Here is a 19,287-nt window from a genome sequence, read left to right on the forward strand (position 1 = left end):
GGTCAGTTTCAAATTTGGAGGGTTTTTTTTTTTTTTTCATTTTTTTCCCTCAATTACATGTGAAAACAATTTTTAATTGGTTTTTTAAAATATTGAGTTCCAAATTCCCTCCTCCCTCCTTGAGAAGGCAAGCAATTTGATATAGATTATACATGTGCAGTCACGCAAAACATATTTCCATATTAGCCATGTTACAAAAGAAAATAGACTCCCAAAAAGACCTTAAGAAAAAGTAAAGTTAAAAAAGCATGCTTCAATCTGCATTCAGATTCCATCAATTCTTCCTCTTGAGGTGGATATCATTTTTCATCATAAGTCCTTTGGAATTGTGTTGGATTATTATATTGCTGAGAATAACTAAGTCATTCCAGTTGATCATAATACAATATTGGTGTTACTGTATACAATGTTCTTCTGGTTCTGCTCACTTCACTTTGCATCAGTTCAGCTAAGTCTTTCCAGGTTTTTCTGAAACCATCCTGTTGCACTCCAGTTCAAACATATCCCACACCTTGTTCAGTCATTCCCCAATTGATAAACATCCCCTCAGTTTCCAGTTCTTTGCCATCACAAAAAGAGCTGCTATAAATCACACACCACATGTAACAGTTAAAAGTAGACTGAGGGGGCAGCTGGGTGGTGCAGTGGAAAGAGCACTGGCCCTGTAATCAGGAGGACCAAAGTTCAAATTCTGTCTCAGACTAGACACTTGACACTTACTAGCTGTGTGACTCTGGGCAAGTCACTTAACCCCAATTGCCTCACCAAATAACAAAACAAAAACACACAAACAAAAAAAAGGTAGACTGAGGCATAATAAATGTTCCAAGCATAATAAATTTATTATTAAAGCATGAATTTACCAGTAAATTAGATCTCAGCTTCCTTAGCAAAGTTAAGACTTCAAATGAGCTCTCTTACAGTTTTGGGGAGTACAAAACAGAACAGGACTTCATAGGCAGGGAACAAGTTATGATTGGTTAAAAGAGCTCAACATCATGCATGGTTAAATCACTGTGATTAGTTGAGCAAACTGAGGCATGGGGGACAAGATGATTAGTTTGAAATTGGGAATGAGGGGCAGCTAGGTGGCTCAGTGGATAGAGTTCTGGCCTTAGAGTCAGGAGGACCTGAGTTCAAATCTGACCTCAGACATGACACTTATTTGACACAGACATTGTGTGACCCTGGGCAAGTCACTTAACCATGATTGCCTAAACAAACAAACAAAAAAAGAAATTGGGAATGAGAGGATATCAACAACCCCCTCCTTTCCTCCTGTGATCAAGAAATGGTCGGTGTTGCGTCTACCTGCAAAGTCAGATAATGTACCAGACTATTTTGGATAATAAATCAGACATCCTTGAAAGATAACCCCGTGGTTTAAAGACTCTCTGGTCTTCACCCACTTCCTCAGTGATAACAGATTTCCTTGAGAACAGCGATTAGCAAGAGAACTGGATTTCTAAACTTAATTCGTTACAGGCCAGCTGAACTTGTGAATTAAGTTAAGAGACAAGGAACCATGACTTAGGCAGTAACAGAACATTCTAAATTTTCTCCCCTTCCCTTTCTTCCCCCCTCACCAAGACAGTATACAATCTGATATAGGCTATACGTGTATAGTCATATTAAACATTTTTCCACATTAGTCATGTTGGAAAAAAGAATTAGAATCAAAGGGAAAAACCACAAGAAAGAATAAACCCCCCCACACACATAGACACACACACACACACACACACAAAGTATGCTTTGATTTGCATTTGGACTCCATACTTTTTTCTCTGGATGTGGATAGCATTTTCCATAATGAATCTTTTGGAATTTAGGATCGATTTTGAAAAGACACAGAATCAATCTGATCATTTCACACAACTCATTCAGCCATTCCCCAAATGGTGGATATCCTTTCAGTTTCTAGTTCTTTACCACCAGAGCTGCTATTAATATTTTATATATATATAGGTCCTTTTCCTTTTTCTCTGATCTCTTTGGGGTACAGTCCTAGTAATGGTTATTGCTGGGTCAAAAGGTATGCACAATTTTATAGCCCTTTGGGTATAGTTACAAATTGTTTTCTAGAATGACTATCAGTTCACAACTCCACCAATAGTGAATGTGGCCCAGTTTTTCTACATCCCCTCTATCATCTGTCATTTTCCTTTTCTCTCATATTAGCTAATCTGATAGGTATGAGGTGGTACCTCAGAGTTGTTTTAACTTGTATTTCTTTAATGTGGAGTTTAAAATTGTCCAACCTACAAAATAAAAGAAACTGAGGCAGAGCTCTGAGCCAGTGGCACTTTATTAAAGGTCCATAGTCCCCTCCAATGAAGTGGACCTCAGATCTTCCTCATGATCTGAGATGCCCCTGATACCTAGGACCTTGTTTTTATAAGGTTTGATACCCAAATATGCAAAAGAGGCATGATAAAATATAAAATCTCATGGTTGATTGACCTTGCTCTTGGACAAGTCATCTCTGGTAACCAAGTGGTCATAAGATGATCACCTGCTCATGTTGGGCAAGAGACGGTGATCCTGAGGTACAAAAGTAAGTTGGAGAACTTTCCAAAGAATCAAGACATCCTGGGGTAGCTAGGTGGCACAGTGGATAGAGCATCGTCTCTGGATTCAGGAGGACCTGAGTTCAAATGCGGCCTGAGACACAAAACACTCAATAGCTGTGTAACCCTGGGCAAGTCACTTAACCCCGTTTGCCTACCCAAAAAAAAAAAAAATAAGAATCAAGGCATCTCATCCATCCTGGGTTTGGACATGGAATTTGAGTAAAACAGGGTGGAGATATCTTTGTCAGCATTCTTGTGGTTGAGCAAGAGGTTCCATGCTCTCTTCATTTGCTTACATCAATCTTTATGTCTAAATCATGTGCCCATTTTGAATTTAACCTTGGTTATACAGTGTGAGATGTTGGTCTATACCTAGTTTCTGCCAAATTGCTTTCCAATTTTCCCAGCAATTTTTGTCAAGTAATGAGTTCTTTTCCCCAAAACTCTTGGATCTTTGCATTTGTCAAATATTAAATTACTATGATCATTTACTACATGTGTACCTAATCTATTTCAGCTGATCCACCACTCTGTTTCTTAGTACCAGATTGTTTTGATGATTACCACTTTATAATACAGTTTGAGATCTGGTGGTACTAGGCTACCTTCCTTCACATTTTTTTTTATTGAATCCTTTGATGTTCTTGACTTTTTGTCCTTCCAGATGAATTTTATTGTATTTTTCTAGCTCTATAAAATGATTTTTTGGTACTTTGGCACTGAGTAAGTAAATTAATTTAGACTTGTCATTGTTATTATATTGGCTTAGCCAGTGAAAATTAATAATTTTCCAGTTGTTTAGATCTGACTTTATTTGTGCGGGAAAATGTTTTGTGTGGGAAAAATGTTATATCACTCCTGGGTTTGTCTTGGCAGGTAGACTCCCAAATATTTTACGTTGTTTGCAGTTATTTTAAATGGAATTTCTCTTTCTATCTCTTGCTGCTGGATTTTGTTGATAATATATAGGTGTGCTGATGATTTATGTGGGTTTATTTTGTACCCTGCAACTTTGCATATTTTAATTATTTCAACTAGTTTTCTTTTTTTAGTTGATTTATCTAGGGTTCTCCAAGTATACCATCATATCATCTGGAAAGTGATAGTTTTTTTATTTCCTCATTGCCTATTTTTATTCTTTCAGTTTCTTTTTCTTGTCTTATTGCTGTAGCTAGGTGATTATGGGCATCCTTGCTTTACCCCTGCTCTAATTAGTAAGGCTTCTAGCTTATCCAGGGATTGGGGGTTTTAGTTTGTAGAAGAGATGACTTCAGGAAACAGAAAAATTGACTTCAGATAGTTGAAGAGCTATCACGTGGAGGAAGGGTTTGAATTTTTTTCTCTTTGGCCCTAAAACACAGAATCAGGAATGTTCTGGTGGAAATGAGTGGAAATTGCAAAGGTAGATTTAGGCGTAATGTCAGGAAAAGCTTCCTCACAATTAGAACCATTCCATAGTGGGAATGGGCTGCCTTGGAAGGTAGTAGGTTCTCCTTTGTTAGAGATTTTTAAGTAAAGTTTGGATGAGCACTTGTGGGGGCTCCATTTAATTTTTTACAACTTTTTTATTAATTAACAAGCAATATTTTCTTTCCCTCTGAACTGAAAAATAACCAAAAAAGAAAAAAACTTATAGCAAATATTCATATAATCAAATGAAACTAATTCCCATGTTGACCATGTCCAAAAATGTGTTTCATTCTGCATTTCAAGGCCACTCCTCTCTGGCAGGAGGTAGCTATTATGTTTTCCTCTTTAGTCCTCTGGACCATATATTATTTCATTGTTCAAATTTCTAGTTTTTCAAAGTCCATTTTTTTCTCTATAATGTCATAAATTATTTTCCTAGTTCTGCTTACTTCACTTGGCATCAATTTATACAGGCCTTTCCAGGTTCCTCTGAAATGATACTTTTTTCTTTTTCATTTTTTTAGAGCATAATAATATCCCATTACATTCATATACTATATTGTTTAGCTCTTCCCCAGTGTGCAGGCACCTCTTTGGTTTCCAGATTTTGCTGCTGTGAAAAGAGCTGCTGAAAATATTTTTGTACTTATGCGGGAATTCTTTTAGGTATGAGTTGGAATATGTGGCTGCTGAGGTCCTTTTCATCTCTGAAATACTGATTTACTCTGTAGTTTACATTTTGCCTACTAGAATAATAGGCAAACAGAATAATTCATTAACCACAATTATATTCAGTTGTCTTTAAAGGTTTTGTTGTTTTTTGGTTTTTGGTTTTTTTACCTAACTACCAAAAATAAGGATTTGGAAGGATTCACAACACTGTTGGTATATTGACTTCTTTCTCTGTTCCATCCCCTGAGCATGTTTTGAGAAATCCCTACTATCTTCCTCTCAGGTTAGACATTGAAACAATGAAACTGAATTTGACCAGCTTGTCTCTCACTTTAATTGTAGTGATGTTATGGTGCTTCTCTTAATCCTTTCAGTTCATTTTTATTGTCTTGCTGGGACTGCTATTATTAAAGTAATTATAGTCCTACTGTTCTCCCTCTAAGGCTATTCTGAGGTTCATGCATTTTGGATGTTAATATTGAAGCTTTTTATTAAAGGAGGAGTTTCATGTCCTTTAAATGCAGAAGATTGGAAAAGTAAGAAAAACTAGAATTGAAATCTTTATCTTGAGTAATATTAGTATATTTATGCTAATTACTTAGATTTCTTGGTGTTAAATAGGGCTTGGGAAAAAATGCTTTGAAAAGTCCCTAAAATAGTGGGAAATGCTCATTGAGAATATTTTCAAATTTTAAGTCAATCCATGTATCAAATAATACATAGCATCCTTTGAAGATTAAGGAGAATCTGATCACTTAACCAAACTTCTGGTCTTCTGAGCAATAAGTCATATAATTTTAATAATTAGGGACAGTGATAATTTCTTTAGTTAAAATATTTGATAAATATCAAACATTTAGGAAAACTTATTTTTAGTTCAGACAGTTATAAAAAGCAGTCATTTGATTTAATTTTCCACTTTGTTTAATTGGTATTATGAAATAAAAAGGTTAACAATATCAGTATTATGAGGAGAAAAGCTGCTTTTTTTCTATGATGACACTAGTAATAATCAGCTTTGTAACTAAGTATTTATGTATTGCTAGGAATAAAAAAGTGGATATAAAACTTTGATCTGTTTTACTATTGTTTAGTAATACTTCAGCAATCTAGATTGGGGAGGATAAATACCAAGATCTGGTGAGCCTTTTTTTTTTTTAAATCAACAATCACTTCCATAAGCTTTTGAGTTTTAAATTTTTCTTCCCCTTCCTCCCCAAGATGGCATGCAATCTGATATATATAGGCTATACATGTACGTTCCTGTTAAACATATTTTCACATTAGTAATGTTGTAAGGAAGAATTAGAACCAAAAGGAGGAACCACCAGAAAGAGGAAACAAAACAGAAGAAAAAAATAGCAAATAGTATGCTTCGATCTGCATTCAAACCCCATAGTTCATTCTTTGGATGTGGATGGCATTTTCCGTCATGAGACCTTTGGAAATGTCTTAGACCCTTGCATTGCTGAGCAGGGCTGAACTTTTTTTTTTTTTGGGGGGCAATTGAGGTAAAGTGACTTGCCCAGGGTCACACAGCTAGTACCTGTCAAGTGTTTGGTCTGAGGGTGCATTTGAACTCAGGTCCTCCTGACTTCAGGGCCGGTGCTCTATCCACTGCGCCACCTAGCTGCCTCCATGAACTTTAAATAAAAAGAAAAAGCACCCAACTTGAGGTGAGAATAGCTGGCAACAAGTAACCAGGGCAGTAGAAATTGAGTGAATAACTAAAGAGATAAATCTCAACAACAAAAAAAAAATGTTAAAGTTCTCATGAGGCCTTACTAGAGCTGTCCAGTTTTTTTTTTTTAGCTTTTATTTAGTATTTTATTTTTCCCCAGTTACGTGTAAAAATAATTTTTAACATTTGTTTTTAAAACTTTGAGTTCCAATTTCTTTCCCTTCCTCCCTCTTCCCCCTCCCTCACTGAGAAGGCAATATGGGTTATACGTGTATAGTCATGCAAAACATATCCATAATAGTCATGTTGTGAAAGAAAACATAGAGCAAAAACAAAAAAACTCGAGAAAAATAAAGAAAGTAAAAACAGTATGCTTCAATCTATATTCAGACACCATCAGTTCATAAGTCTTTCAGAGTTGTCTTGGATCATTGTATTGCTGAGAATAGCTAAGTCATTCACAGATGATTATCTTACAATATTGCTGTTACTTTGTACATGGTACACTTCACTTTGTATCAGCCCATGCAAATCTTTCCAGATTTTTCTGAGAGTATCCTACTCATCATTTCTTACAGTACAATAGTATTCCATCATAATCACATACCAAAACTTGTTCAGCCATTCATCAGTTTGATGAGTTTCCCCTCAACTTCTAATTCTTTATCCCCAGAAAAGAGCTGCTATAAATATTTTTGTACATATAGGTCTTTTTCCTTTTTGTTTTTTGTCTCTTTTGGGATGCAGACCTAGTAGTGGCACTGCTAGATCAAAGGGTATGCATGGTTTTATAGACCTTTGGGCATATAGAATTGTTAATTCTTGAGTTAATAATCTACATTTAATTTCTTGACTGTACTAGACGTGCAATTTGTTTAGTTTGATGTGGGGCTTTAATCATAGAAGATATGGATCTTGCATTATCACTAACGTGAAAAATATATCATAGTTTTGTAAAACTCTAGTTTTTAAAGTTCATTTTAACTTCTGGATGAGATCATGAGAAAGCACATTGGAAATTAGTACAGTAGTCCCTAGTCCAGTGAATGGGAATGGACTTCTTCAAATATAAAAAGATCTTTAAAATTTTAGTTGTCACAGTTTGAATTTCTTTGTATCTTCATGCCCCTTGTGGGCTAAATAAATTAAAATGTCTTTTGGGGGCAGAAGTATCATCTTAGTTGGAATTTGTTTTGGAACATTCTCTTTGTCATGGATCTCAAAATCCCTACATCTTTGAGATACAGTTACAAGATTGACAAAGAGATGTTTCTATTATTCACCCTGACTATTATTGAATGGTGGTTCTAATAGCTCAAATCTCTTGAGGAAACTTTAAGTGACTTTTGGAGAGCTTTTTGTTGAATAAAATATGCAATTTATTCGGTTGAATAGAACAGGTGGTCTTTATTCTGGGTGCCTTGAATAAGCCCTATGACCTTTGTTCCTAATTAATTGCTGTTTAAATTCTTCCTTACAGAAACAGGAAGGTGGTCGATTATTCACAGTTTCAGGAATCTGATGATGCAGGTAAGATTATACCCTTTCAAGAAGTATATACACTAAAATGTACTATAATATTAAATGCTTTTTTAAAAGTTTTGAGTTGGAGGGAAGTCCTGTTTCTATATAATATCTAGACAGTATTATAATAATAAGAAGCACTTATGTAGTGCTTTACGATTTTGCAAGGCTTTTTACAAATATCACATTTTATCCTTACTACAACCCTGTGAAGTAGATGTTATTCCTGTTTTACAGATAAGGAAACTGAGGCAGGCAGAAATTAAGTGACTTTTCTAGGGTTCACACAACTGCTAAGTGTTTGAAGCTAGATTTAAATTTAGTTCTGCCTGACACCAGGTCTAGCACTCTATACACTATACCACCTAGCTTATAACTCTGTGATATAGACATCTTGAAAAAATATATTGTTTTTTGTGTGTTTTTCTTTTATTCTTGCATGTCATGTTTCATTAGACTTTGTAGCAAAGAATCCCCCAAATGGAATATTCCATACTCTTTTTTTTTCTCACACCTTTTATAAAATATTTTTACTGTTAATAATTAAGTTCAAAGAAAAGCTATTTGTAGGATCTGCGTGAATCTTAAGTCTCATGGATTTTCTTCAAGTTTACTTTTCTTGGTAGATAAGCAGCTAAGTGGCCCAGTGGATAGAGTACTGGACCTGAAGTCAGGAACACTCAAGTTCAAATCTGGCCTCAGACACGTACTAGCTGTATGACCCTGGGCAAGTCACTTAACCGTGGTGTGTGGTTTTTTATTTTGTATTGTTCTGCCTCAGTTTCCTCATCTGTAAAATGGGGATGCTAATGGCACCTACCACCGGGTTTGTTGTGAGGATCAAATGAGATAATATTTATAAAGTACTTATAGCACAATGCCTGGCACATAGTATGTGTATATAAATTACCAGCAATAATAATTCATTGTTTTAGATTTCAGCCTTCTGGTACAGTTTTCTTTAATAAGCTTATCTGAATAAGCACAATTTTTGAAGTCCTGTTAATGCTTTTTAATATATAAGAAATCTCTTCCTATAATAAAGATCTTTTGCCTCTATATCCAGAGGGTTTTTAACCCTTTGCAATTATAGCTATGAATCATTTGCCTGAAATGATAGAATATGTTGGGGTCTATAAATTTTTTTTAATTTATAATTATTTCAATATATAATTTACTTTGTAATCTATATACTTTATTTTATGCATTTAAACATTTAGTCCTGAGAAGGAGTCTATAGGCTTCACTAGACTGCCTAAGGGTGAGGGTTCATGAGACACAAAAAGGTTAAGACCCCCTGTCTTAGGGGAACCCTATCCCACTCACTAATCTTCTGCAAAGGAACACCTTGCATAAGAATGTGGTGCTCATTATTACCCTAGGAAGCAAACAATTGATTTCATTTTTTAACCATTAAGATGAAGATTATGGAAGAGATTCAGCCCCTCCAGCTAAGAAAATCCGATCATCACCCCGAGAGGCTAAAAACAAGAGGCGCTCTGGGAAGAATTCACAGGAAGATAGGTAAGAAGGGTGCTACTTCTCTTTTTTTTGTTATCTAATGTGCCTTCTCCCTCATCAGATCCTCCCTTGTAACAAAGAAACACAGCTAAGCAAAACAGCCTCTAAAAGGAGGGAAGTGTATTTTAGCACCTGTTCTCCAGGAATTAGCTTGGCCATGGCAGTTAATTGGAATTTACCTACGTGTTGTTTTAATTTCCATTATTGTAGTTATTGTGCATGTCCTCCTGGTTTTAATTTCACTATCAGTTCATGTAAGTCATCTCATGTTTCTCAGAAATTCCTCACATTTGTCATTTTTATGTATTTTATACCACAGTTTGTTCATTCCTTTCCAGCTTTTTGCCATTATGAAAAGTGCTGCTATAATTGTTTTCTTATATATAGGATCTTTTATTCTCTGACTTTTTTTAGGATATATATGTCCAGTATTTAAACCATTTATTTTTGTAGATCAAATTACCTGATTAGTGTTTCTAATTAAGAAAAATTTCCTTTTTTTTTTTTTTTGAAGTTATTCAAATTATATGGATGGATCTCCAGAATTTTTACTACTCAAGCTTGTTTCTGATCATTTTCAAAATTCTGGTCTATGATAGAAAGGACTGGATCAGGAGTCAAGGAGTTGAGTTTGGGTACAGGCTCAGTTCACCAGAAGATCTTGAACCAAGTTGCATCTGTAAGATTATAATGTTGGACTAGATCATCTAATTGTTTCTAGTTCTAAAATTCAGTTATTTCTGTAAGTAGAAGTAAGAAAAGCATGAAGTTTAGTTAAGTTCCACATAGGGGAAAAATATGGAGACATTAGTGTATGACTTTATTTTGCCACTTCATTGTTTACATAACATGCTTTACATCCGTTTTGCTTTTTCATTTCAGTTCTTCAGAGTTATTGCTAGTCTCCTTTTATTGATGATCTGGCTTGTCCCAGTCTACATCACAAATTACATCACTGTTAGGATGATGACTATGGAGCTTGTAGAATCTGAGTTGGATAACCAACTTCATTGCAAGAATTTATTATTTATTATGGAAACTCTTAACTGGGTCTTAATAGTAACTTAATAACCCTCACTAATCCCATCAATAGCTAACTTGGAACTCCAACATTCACTGTTAATTGAGGTTATTAAAATCAAGTTCATTCTCAGAATAAGAGATTATATAAATGAATATTTTCATGTTTTTTACTTGATTAAAGACTTTAGTAACTTTTATTAAATTGGAGACCAGTAAAAGGGGGACTCCTGGGTCACCTGATGAGAATGGCTGTGGTGGGAATAGGTATCCTTTATAACAGAAGGTAACATGATGGGGGGGACTGACTTAAAAAGGACATTAAAACTATCTTGTCTTGTTTGACTGGACAGGAAGACCAAGTAAAAAATATTTGTTGTAGTTATTTTAAGTTGTTAACCTTGAAGTGTTGAAATTATTGCACAAAAATGAGTCCAAACAAAAGTTCAAACAATTTGAGTTAGTAAAGTACCAGGTTGGTAAGAATTAAAATATTAGGTATGGTGTCTTACTCTAGTTTAGTCTCTAGTTATCCTTATCCAAACTGAAGATTTTCATTTACTTTTCTTATAGAATCGTTAAAGTGAGTTTTATGGGTAGAAAATAAAAGTAGAAGGAATCACAGAATCTAATAGTTGGGAGGTATCTCAGAATCTGTCCAGCCCGGAACATATTTGTCCTCTGCCTCTAGGCCAGACTGCATTTAGCCCAACCTTTTTTATTAAGTATCTGTGCTCTTATTTACTATTAGTTCTCCGAAGAGTTAGCTTTATAGGTATCCTCTTCTCATGTAGCATAGTGTTTGCAATTAGATCCAATATTTATTTTTCTTCCTTTTGTAGATTCCTGTTTGAAAGAGTGTCAGATTTGGAGTCAGGAAAAGACCTGGATTCAAATCCTGCCAGCATTACTCATTAGTTGTAAGATCATAAGTTAAAATTTCTCTGACCCTCAGTTTCCTCATCTTTAAAATGAGGGTAGTAATACTTGTACTTAACATGGTTATTGTGAGGGGCAAGTTAATATAATTTATAGTATAAATGCCTTGCAAATCGTAAATAATTGCCAGTTACTACCAATGGCCTGTATTAAGAATTTTTCCTTTGCTTCAATGATCTCTCTGTTGCCCCATGGTAATTGAATGAATTATTACCAAATTGTATATTACATTTATTTCTTCATACTAATTGAAATTGATTTTCCTTTGTGCATCCTCCACTGTAAAATCAGCCTTTCCCTAATAGAGTTCTAGGCTTTGCCTTAAAAGTCTGTAAATAGGACTATAGGAGGACTGAAGATAACTGTAAGGGATCTAGTAATTGCGATAGAAATTTGGAATTACTAGAACTTGAGTTGTTTGTCTTATATTAATAAATAATAATTGACAAATGTAGATATAGAAATATATGCAGTTTTCAGACTGGCAAATTTCCTTGAAATGATACTCTCAGTTTTAAAAAATCTGATCTCTTTGTTAGTTACCCTAGGCTTAGTAGGATAATTTGAGTATGAATAGGAGAGCCAATAGCCCTTTTATTTTCAAAAATTTATTAGTAATAAGAACTGCCTTTAACAAAGTAGTAGTCAAAGGGATTATGCATGAATATCTATTCCTTTGGTTTTTACCAATCATAGAATTATAAAACTAGAAAGTATCTCAGGAGTTAACCAGTCTTATCCCTTCATTGACAGATATAGAAAGTAAGGCACAGAGAAATGTGAAGTACTTTGCCCAGAATCATATAACTGACAGTTAACTACAGAGCCAGGATTAGAACACAAATTGTGAATTAAGATTAGAAGGAATCTCAGGATTTGTATTTTCTGGAGGCTGAATCAAGATGGTAGAGTGAGAGGAAACATTGAGAGTCTAGCTCACCTGACACATCTCCTTGACAGATACCTAAAAAATGTACCAGACAGATTCTGATCAGGAAGGCCAGGAAGGATTCTGAGTGAATCATTTTTTTCAGCCCAGAGCAGCTTTGGGATTCAGAGAAGGTTAAAGGTCCTGGTGATAGAGTCTTATCAGGAGTCTCCTGGCACCTAGAGACCAAGGGGGCCACGATAAGGCAGGAAGCACTGTCACAGAAAGTAATCCTAAGGGGTCCCTGAACAAGCACCGGGTGTGGGATCAGGTGTCATCTGGCAGTTTTGTCATCTACTACCTAGTGCCAGATAGAGAGGAATATTTGTGAGCAGTGACCCAGCTGTGTACTGAGCAAGGAAAAAGTTCCAGAAGCAATTGGTGGCTGTGTGATTCTGATCCTGGAAGCAAAGCTCCCCAACTAAAGGGGAGCTGGCAGTTCAGGTGCTCTGAATCTTTCAGAGCTTCCACTGAAACTCTTTTCCCAACCAAGAACAAGCCAACAGATCCAGACCTGGTGAAGAACCTGCAGGACTCACATCAGGAAGGTAGGGAACAGGTCTCTCCCCAGGTGAAACTACTTTGGAAGCATGGAAAGCTTACAGGCACAAGCCCCCCTCCAGCCAGAGCTATGAAAGCAACAGAAGGACAAGACAGAAGCTCAGACTAGTCACCTCCACCCCTTCCCTGAAAGAGTCAGTAGGGCCCAACACTGACATAAGTACAAAGTCAAGAAGTATACTAAAAGAGTAAGCAAGAACCTCACCATAAAGAGCTATTATGGTGACAAGGAAGCTTAAAGACGCAGAAGAGTATGAATCAGAAAAAAATCTACAAGGAAAGTCTCAAAGAAAAATGCAGCTTGTACACAAATCCAACAAGAATTCCTAAAAGAATTATATCTAAAAAATGTTATTTAAAAAAACTGGGAAAAGAAGCAAGAGCTAGGGAAGGAAGATATGAAAAGAGAATTAACAATTTGGAAAAAGAGGTTTAAAACCTTACTGAAGAAAATAACTCCTTGAAAATTAGAACTGGCCAAATGGAAGGTAATGGCTTCATGAGACATCAAAAAGTACTCAAAGTCAGAAGTCTGAAAAATAGAAGAAAATGTAAAATATCTATAGCAAAAACAACTGACGTGGAAAACAGATTGAACAGAAATAATTTAAGAACCATTGGACTACTTTGAAAGCCATGAGCAAAAAAAAAAAAAAGAAGAACCTAGACATATTTTAAGAAATCATAAAAGAAAACTGTCAGATAGTTTAGGAACAAAAGGCAAAGTAGAAATTGAAAGAATCCACTGGTCACCTCCTGAAAGAAATTTCAAAATAAAAACTCTGAGGAATATCGTAGGCAAAATCCAGAGTTCACAGGTCAAAAAACAAAAACAAAAAAAGAGTGCAGCAAGCAGACAAAAAGAATTTAAGTACCAGGGGGCCATACAAGTTTTAGCAGCTACAATGATAAAGGCCGATAGAACTTGGAATGTAGTTTTATATAAGACAAAGGATCTAGGTTTAGAACCATAACTGAGTATTATTATATATTCCCTATATATTATTATGTGTTCCCCTACAGGAGGAAAAATGAACCTTTAACAAAACAAGCATTCCTGATGAAAGGACCTGAGCTGAGTAGAAAATTTAACATATAAACACAAGAGTCAATAGAAGCATAAAAAAGTGAACATGATTGCGCCATCATAAGGGATTAATCAAGTCAAATTGCTTTAAATTCTTATAGAGGATGATACATGTAGCCACTCAGGGTCATAGAGGAGGTCTGATTAAACAGTGGTCCAGGCAGCGATTCTGTTTATTTTGATGATCTCAGAAAAATGGAAAGAGAGGGAAAGAGGAACACACTGGGAGAGAGGGAAAGGGAAAGGAGGAGTAAGGAAAACTATCTCACGTAAAAGTGGTACGCAGAGAGTTTATATAGCAAGGAAGAGTCATGGGGGAGGGGACCAAATGATACTTAAACTTCACTCATCTGAGCTGATTAAGGGAGGAAAGAATACACCAACACAGGTGGGTACAGAAAGACGTCTTACCCAACAAGGAAATAGGAGGGACAGAGGTTAAGGGAAAAGGGGGGAAATAAGAGATTAAGGGAGTCATTAGTCAGAAGCCAAATGGATTCTAAACAGAGTGTGGGGAGAAAAGATTAGTTAATTTTCTTAGCATCATAAGATAGTAGAGTATTAGAGCTGTAAGTGATCTTAGAGATCAGTTAGCCCAATCCCTTCATCCCTCATTTTACTAAATGGGAAGCAGAGGCCCAGAGAGTATGTGACTTGGCCAAGGTCACACAGAAAGTAACAGAACCAAGAATAAAACTTCTGTCTTCTGATTCCAAATCTAGGCTTCTTTCCATTGTACCATGTTATTTTCATGTATTCCTTTTGAGGGGGGAGGGCAGAAATGGATTTACCTCTAAAACACCTCTCTCCATCTTCTATTGTTTTACCCTTTCATTTTAGGTTGGCTTTTGCTTGGTCAGAAGATTATTATACAATAGCATTTAGATTGTATAGCTTATTATGTTCCTTTAAAAATATTCTAAATGATGTCTGTTTGTGTGTCTCCTGCCAATAAATTAAGGCAGATGTATAGACCTGCCAGTAAATTAAGCTAACCAGTGTTGCTTATTTATCTTACTATCAAGAACTTCCCTTCTACCTCCAAATAGATAGCCATAAAAGACGTACTCATTGAAAATATATTAGGTGAATAAACTGTCATTGTTATATTTCACTGTAAAAGTCACTCTCCAGTATTCACATTTACTGTTAGATTATGCCCGTATGTGAAGCCTTGCCTACATATACCTAAGAAGTGTGTACTCTTTGGAGGAATTGTTTGCTGTTTTGGTGTTTGGAAACAGTATTTGTCATAAAGGCTAGAAAGGATTATGTACTTCTCAAGTAAATGGTCTGCTAAAAATACAAGAGTAATCTATTGCCCTCATTCTATAATAATTTAACTATCTAGGGTGAGACAGAAACTTTTGTAGCTTTTTCTTTTCTTCTGAATGTAACAGACATAAAAATGTCAATTTACAGGTAACAAAAAATGCAAATTATATGTGAAACTTAAATATAGCTTGTTTTCTAAATGTGTATTAACTATACTGGGTCATCTAGGTGTCCCAGTGAATAGACTACTGATCCTAGAATCAGGAACATTCCTTCCTGAGCCTGAGTTCAAATCTGGCCTCAACCAATTTTTTTTAGGGAGGGGGGTGGCGAAGCATTTGGAGTTAAGTTATTTGCCTCAGATCACACAGCTAGTGAGTGTCATGTGTCTGAGGCTGGATTTGAACTCAGGTCCTCCTGACTCCCTGGCTCAAGGGCTGGTGCTCTGTCCACTGCATCATCTAGTTTTCCCTTCAGACACTTCTTAGCTGTGTGACCCTGGGCAACTCACTAAACCAGTTTGCCTCAGTTTCCTCATCTATAAAATGAGCTGGAGAAGGAAGTGGCAAACCACTACAGTATCTTTGCCAAAAAACCCCAAATGGGTTTGCAAAGAATCTAACACACCTGAAAAACAACTGAACAATAACAAATATACTGCAAGGAATACCATACTGCCTTGCCTATTTATCTCCTCTTCTGCCCATCTGTCTGTTTTCATATGTGTATTGGGGTGGGGGGAGGGGTGTTGAGGGGACTTTTAGGGTGAAGTGACTTGCGCAGGGTCACACAGCTAGTAAGTTTCTGAAGCCAGATTTGAACTCAGGTCCTCCTGACTACAGTGCTGGTGCTCTATCCACTGTACCACCTAGCTGCCCCTGCTCTCATGTGTATTTTTTAATGTTTTCATTAATGTTCTTTTTTGTTATCATTGTTACTCCATCCCACAATCTCCAACCCTGCCCCCAATTCTTCACAAAGGCAGATTTTGTCAAGCAAAACAAATGCACACATTGTCTGAAAATGTATGTCCCATTTTTTTTTCTTTTTAGTTCTTTACCTCTCTGACAATGGGTGGGAGACATGCTACATGATCATCTGTTCTAATACAGCAGAAGTGTCAAACTCGTAGCCCACAGCTCTCCTGAGTGCAGCCTGAACCAGATTAAATTTAATTGAGAAATATTTAACAAAATAAAAATACAATAGAACATAGATAATATTAATATGTGGGTTTCCAAGTTAATGTGTGTTTCACAGGGATTGTTATGTAAGGTTTGGTAGCCCTTGTTTCAATTTGAGGTTGACACCACTGCTCTGCAATTGTCATTTTGTTACTGCTGTGTTGTCTTTTACAGTTATTTTCCTTTACATTATTGTGGTCATTTGTATAAATTGTTCTACTGGTTCAGGCACTTAATTCTTCATCAATTTATAGCTCAGAAATTGAGAGCTGTAAGGAACCTTCGAGGTCATCTAGTCCAGCTTCTCATTTTGCACATGAAGAACTAAGGGCAATAGAGGTTATGTGACTTGCTCAGGATCACACAGTCAGTATTTGAGGTGGGATTTGAATGCAGGTCTCCCTGACTCTAAGTCCAATACTTTGTCCTTATACTGGGTTCCCTCTTGGTTCATACAAGCCTTCCCAGATTTCTCATCCTTTTCATTATTTCTCACAGAGCAATAATATTCTATTTATATTAATATACCATAATGTTTATCCTTTCTCAATTAATGGATATCCATTTTATTTCTAGTTCTTTCTGGCAAAAAGTGGTACTCTTCAACACTTTGTTCATGTCAGATTCCAGAGTATCTAGTCTTCCTTGAGTCATTCCTAGCCTTTTCAGAGCTTATTAACATGATTTTTTGTACCTACAGTGAGGACTCTGAAGAAAAAGATGTGAAGACCAAGAAGGATGATTCACACTCACCAGGTATTTGTGTAGTTAGGTTTACTAGAAATGTTAGTTTTCCTGTCTTCACTTAGAAAGCCACTCTCATGAAGAATTCCCAGAGGATGGCTTCAATACTTTCATCAGAATTTCACTTGAAGTATTCTGTTACTTAGTTTGGACTCTTCTTAACCTAATAGAGGTTTTTTATGAAGGCTGTTGTCATAGAGGATGTGAACATTTGTCACTTCTTACCAGAGTTGAATGAGTTTTCTTTATTTATTTTTTTATTGAAGGAGTTTAGCCATATTTTTTCTTACCTGCCTTTCCAGTGCTAGACTTTTTCAAATGAGATTACTAATTTTATCATTTTTACCATATGGACAAGGGTTTGACAACTTCAGACCTGTCAAGTACTTTCACTTTTATTTTTATCCAGGTGTAATGCCCATACTTCTGAATGCAAAAGAAATTGCGTTAACCTTTAGTGTTCTACCTAGTGAGCTCTGTCCCTATAACATTCACCTATGACTTTATTGGATAACCACCTCCCAGCTGGACCACAAACCAAAATTTTAATTCTTTAATATTTTCTTGAGTGCCCAAAGGATACAAGATGCTGTCTCTATTGGCATTAATCATGATTCCCAGCTTGGTAGGTTAAATTTTGTGTAAGTGGTGACAGGGGATCCTTCATTCTCTTGGTAAGAAAATTTGAGCATTAAAGGTGACAAGACTTCAAAGCTAATGATGATGGCAAGACTGACAAATGCTCCCAAAAGAGGCCCTCCAAAGAGGGAAAAAGCCAAACTGGAAAAGAAGAAGCATGCTTCCAAATCCAGGGAAAGGGTTGCAGGTGATCACCAGTACAGGGATACCTGACTCTGTGTTGTAGGGCCAGCAGCCAGCTCTGTAGCCTGACTTAATCAGGAATAGCTACCTTTGGATGATTTTTAAGTAAGTGTGTTAACCAGTGGAAGGGACCTGCTTTATTTTTTGTTTTTTAATCAGTACAGTTGTACTACACTACTTGATTTTTAATGTAAGTGAAAAGTTTAAAAGCTTTCCTTATACATACAAAGTATATTCTATATGTGATATATAAGATACAAATATTAAAAAAAAAAACATATTCCTCGTTGATTGACAGTTTGACATTTATAGTATCTTTTTTTTTTTTTTAAGTTTTAGGTAATTGGGGTCAAGTGACTTGCCCAGGGTCACCCAGCTAGTAAGTGTCAAGTGTCTGGTCTGAGGCTGGAATTGAACTCAGGTCCTCCTGACTTCAGGGCCAGTGCTCTATCCACTGCGACACCTAGCTGCCCCTCGTTTACAGTATCTTAAGATCTGCTAGCAAATCAAAAATAAATGTAACAAAATTATAAATCAATCATTACTTGATATGAGAGGACGTTCGTAACCTACTGCTTTGTAGAAGTGGAAGGTCCATTGGTGTGACATATTGTCCGTGTTTTCAGACCTCGCTCCATTGTGCTGATTTTTTCTTCCTCTTTTTTTTGTGCCTTTTAAAAATACTATTTGTTATGGGATAGTTCCCATGTGGGAGGAATACTAGAGATAACTATAATAATAAAAAAAAATACATCAATAAAAATTTATTTTAAAAAAAAATCTCCCAGCTTAAAAAACTTGTCAGACTTGTAATAATAATTTTAATGTGTATCACATTTACTGATTTTTAAAGCACTTTATATTTTAACAGCAATAATAAGAGTTTATATGTTTTACTTTTATGTATGTTCTATCTTTAAATCCTCACAACCCTGTGAGACAAGGAAGGACAAATATTTTCGTCTCTGTTTATAAATGAGAACTCCTGGGTTGAGTGGTTATGACTTGTTGGAGGTTAATTCATCAGTAAACAACAGAACCAGGAGTTGAAATCAGATCTTTTAACTCCCATTCAAATGTTCTTTCTTGTTACTTCTTAGGAGGTCTGTTAAAAAAAAAATGTTATCTCTCACTTTTCTACTATTCTCACAAACATCTTTTTCTAACCTAAACTTCCCAGATCTTTAAAATAGCCCAATGTATTGTGATTCAGAATTTTAGGAAAGAACAAATGAGAGCCATAGTTTCCATTTTTGGAAGTTCACTTTCTTCAGGTTTACCCTTTTAATGTTATTTACAATAGAAGTGTCAAACTCTGCAAAACTGCCATGCAAACTAGATTAAAA

General features: G+C 35.8%; 1 protein-coding gene across 2 annotated transcripts in view; it reads left to right on the forward strand.

Annotated features, from left to right (window-relative positions):
• NUCKS1 (nuclear casein kinase and cyclin dependent kinase substrate 1) overlaps nt 1-19,287 on the forward strand; it is a 40,223-nt gene that overhangs the window by 15,706 nt on the left and 5,230 nt on the right. For both annotated transcript variants that reach the window (XM_027870921.1, XM_027870922.1), the window contains exons 2-4: nt 7,817-7,866; nt 9,279-9,384; nt 17,076-17,131. In XM_027870921.1, coding sequence (XP_027726722.1) covers nt 7,817-7,866; nt 9,279-9,384; nt 17,076-17,131 — 212 coding nt within the window. The remainder of the gene's footprint in view (nt 1-7,816; nt 7,867-9,278; nt 9,385-17,075; nt 17,132-19,287) is intronic.

Source organism: Vombatus ursinus, unplaced genomic scaffold (assembly GCF_900497805.2).
Source record: "Vombatus ursinus unplaced genomic scaffold, bare-nosed wombat genome assembly UNPS02014798.1, whole genome shotgun sequence".
Classification (NCBI taxonomy): domain Eukaryota; kingdom Metazoa; phylum Chordata; class Mammalia; order Diprotodontia; family Vombatidae; genus Vombatus; species Vombatus ursinus.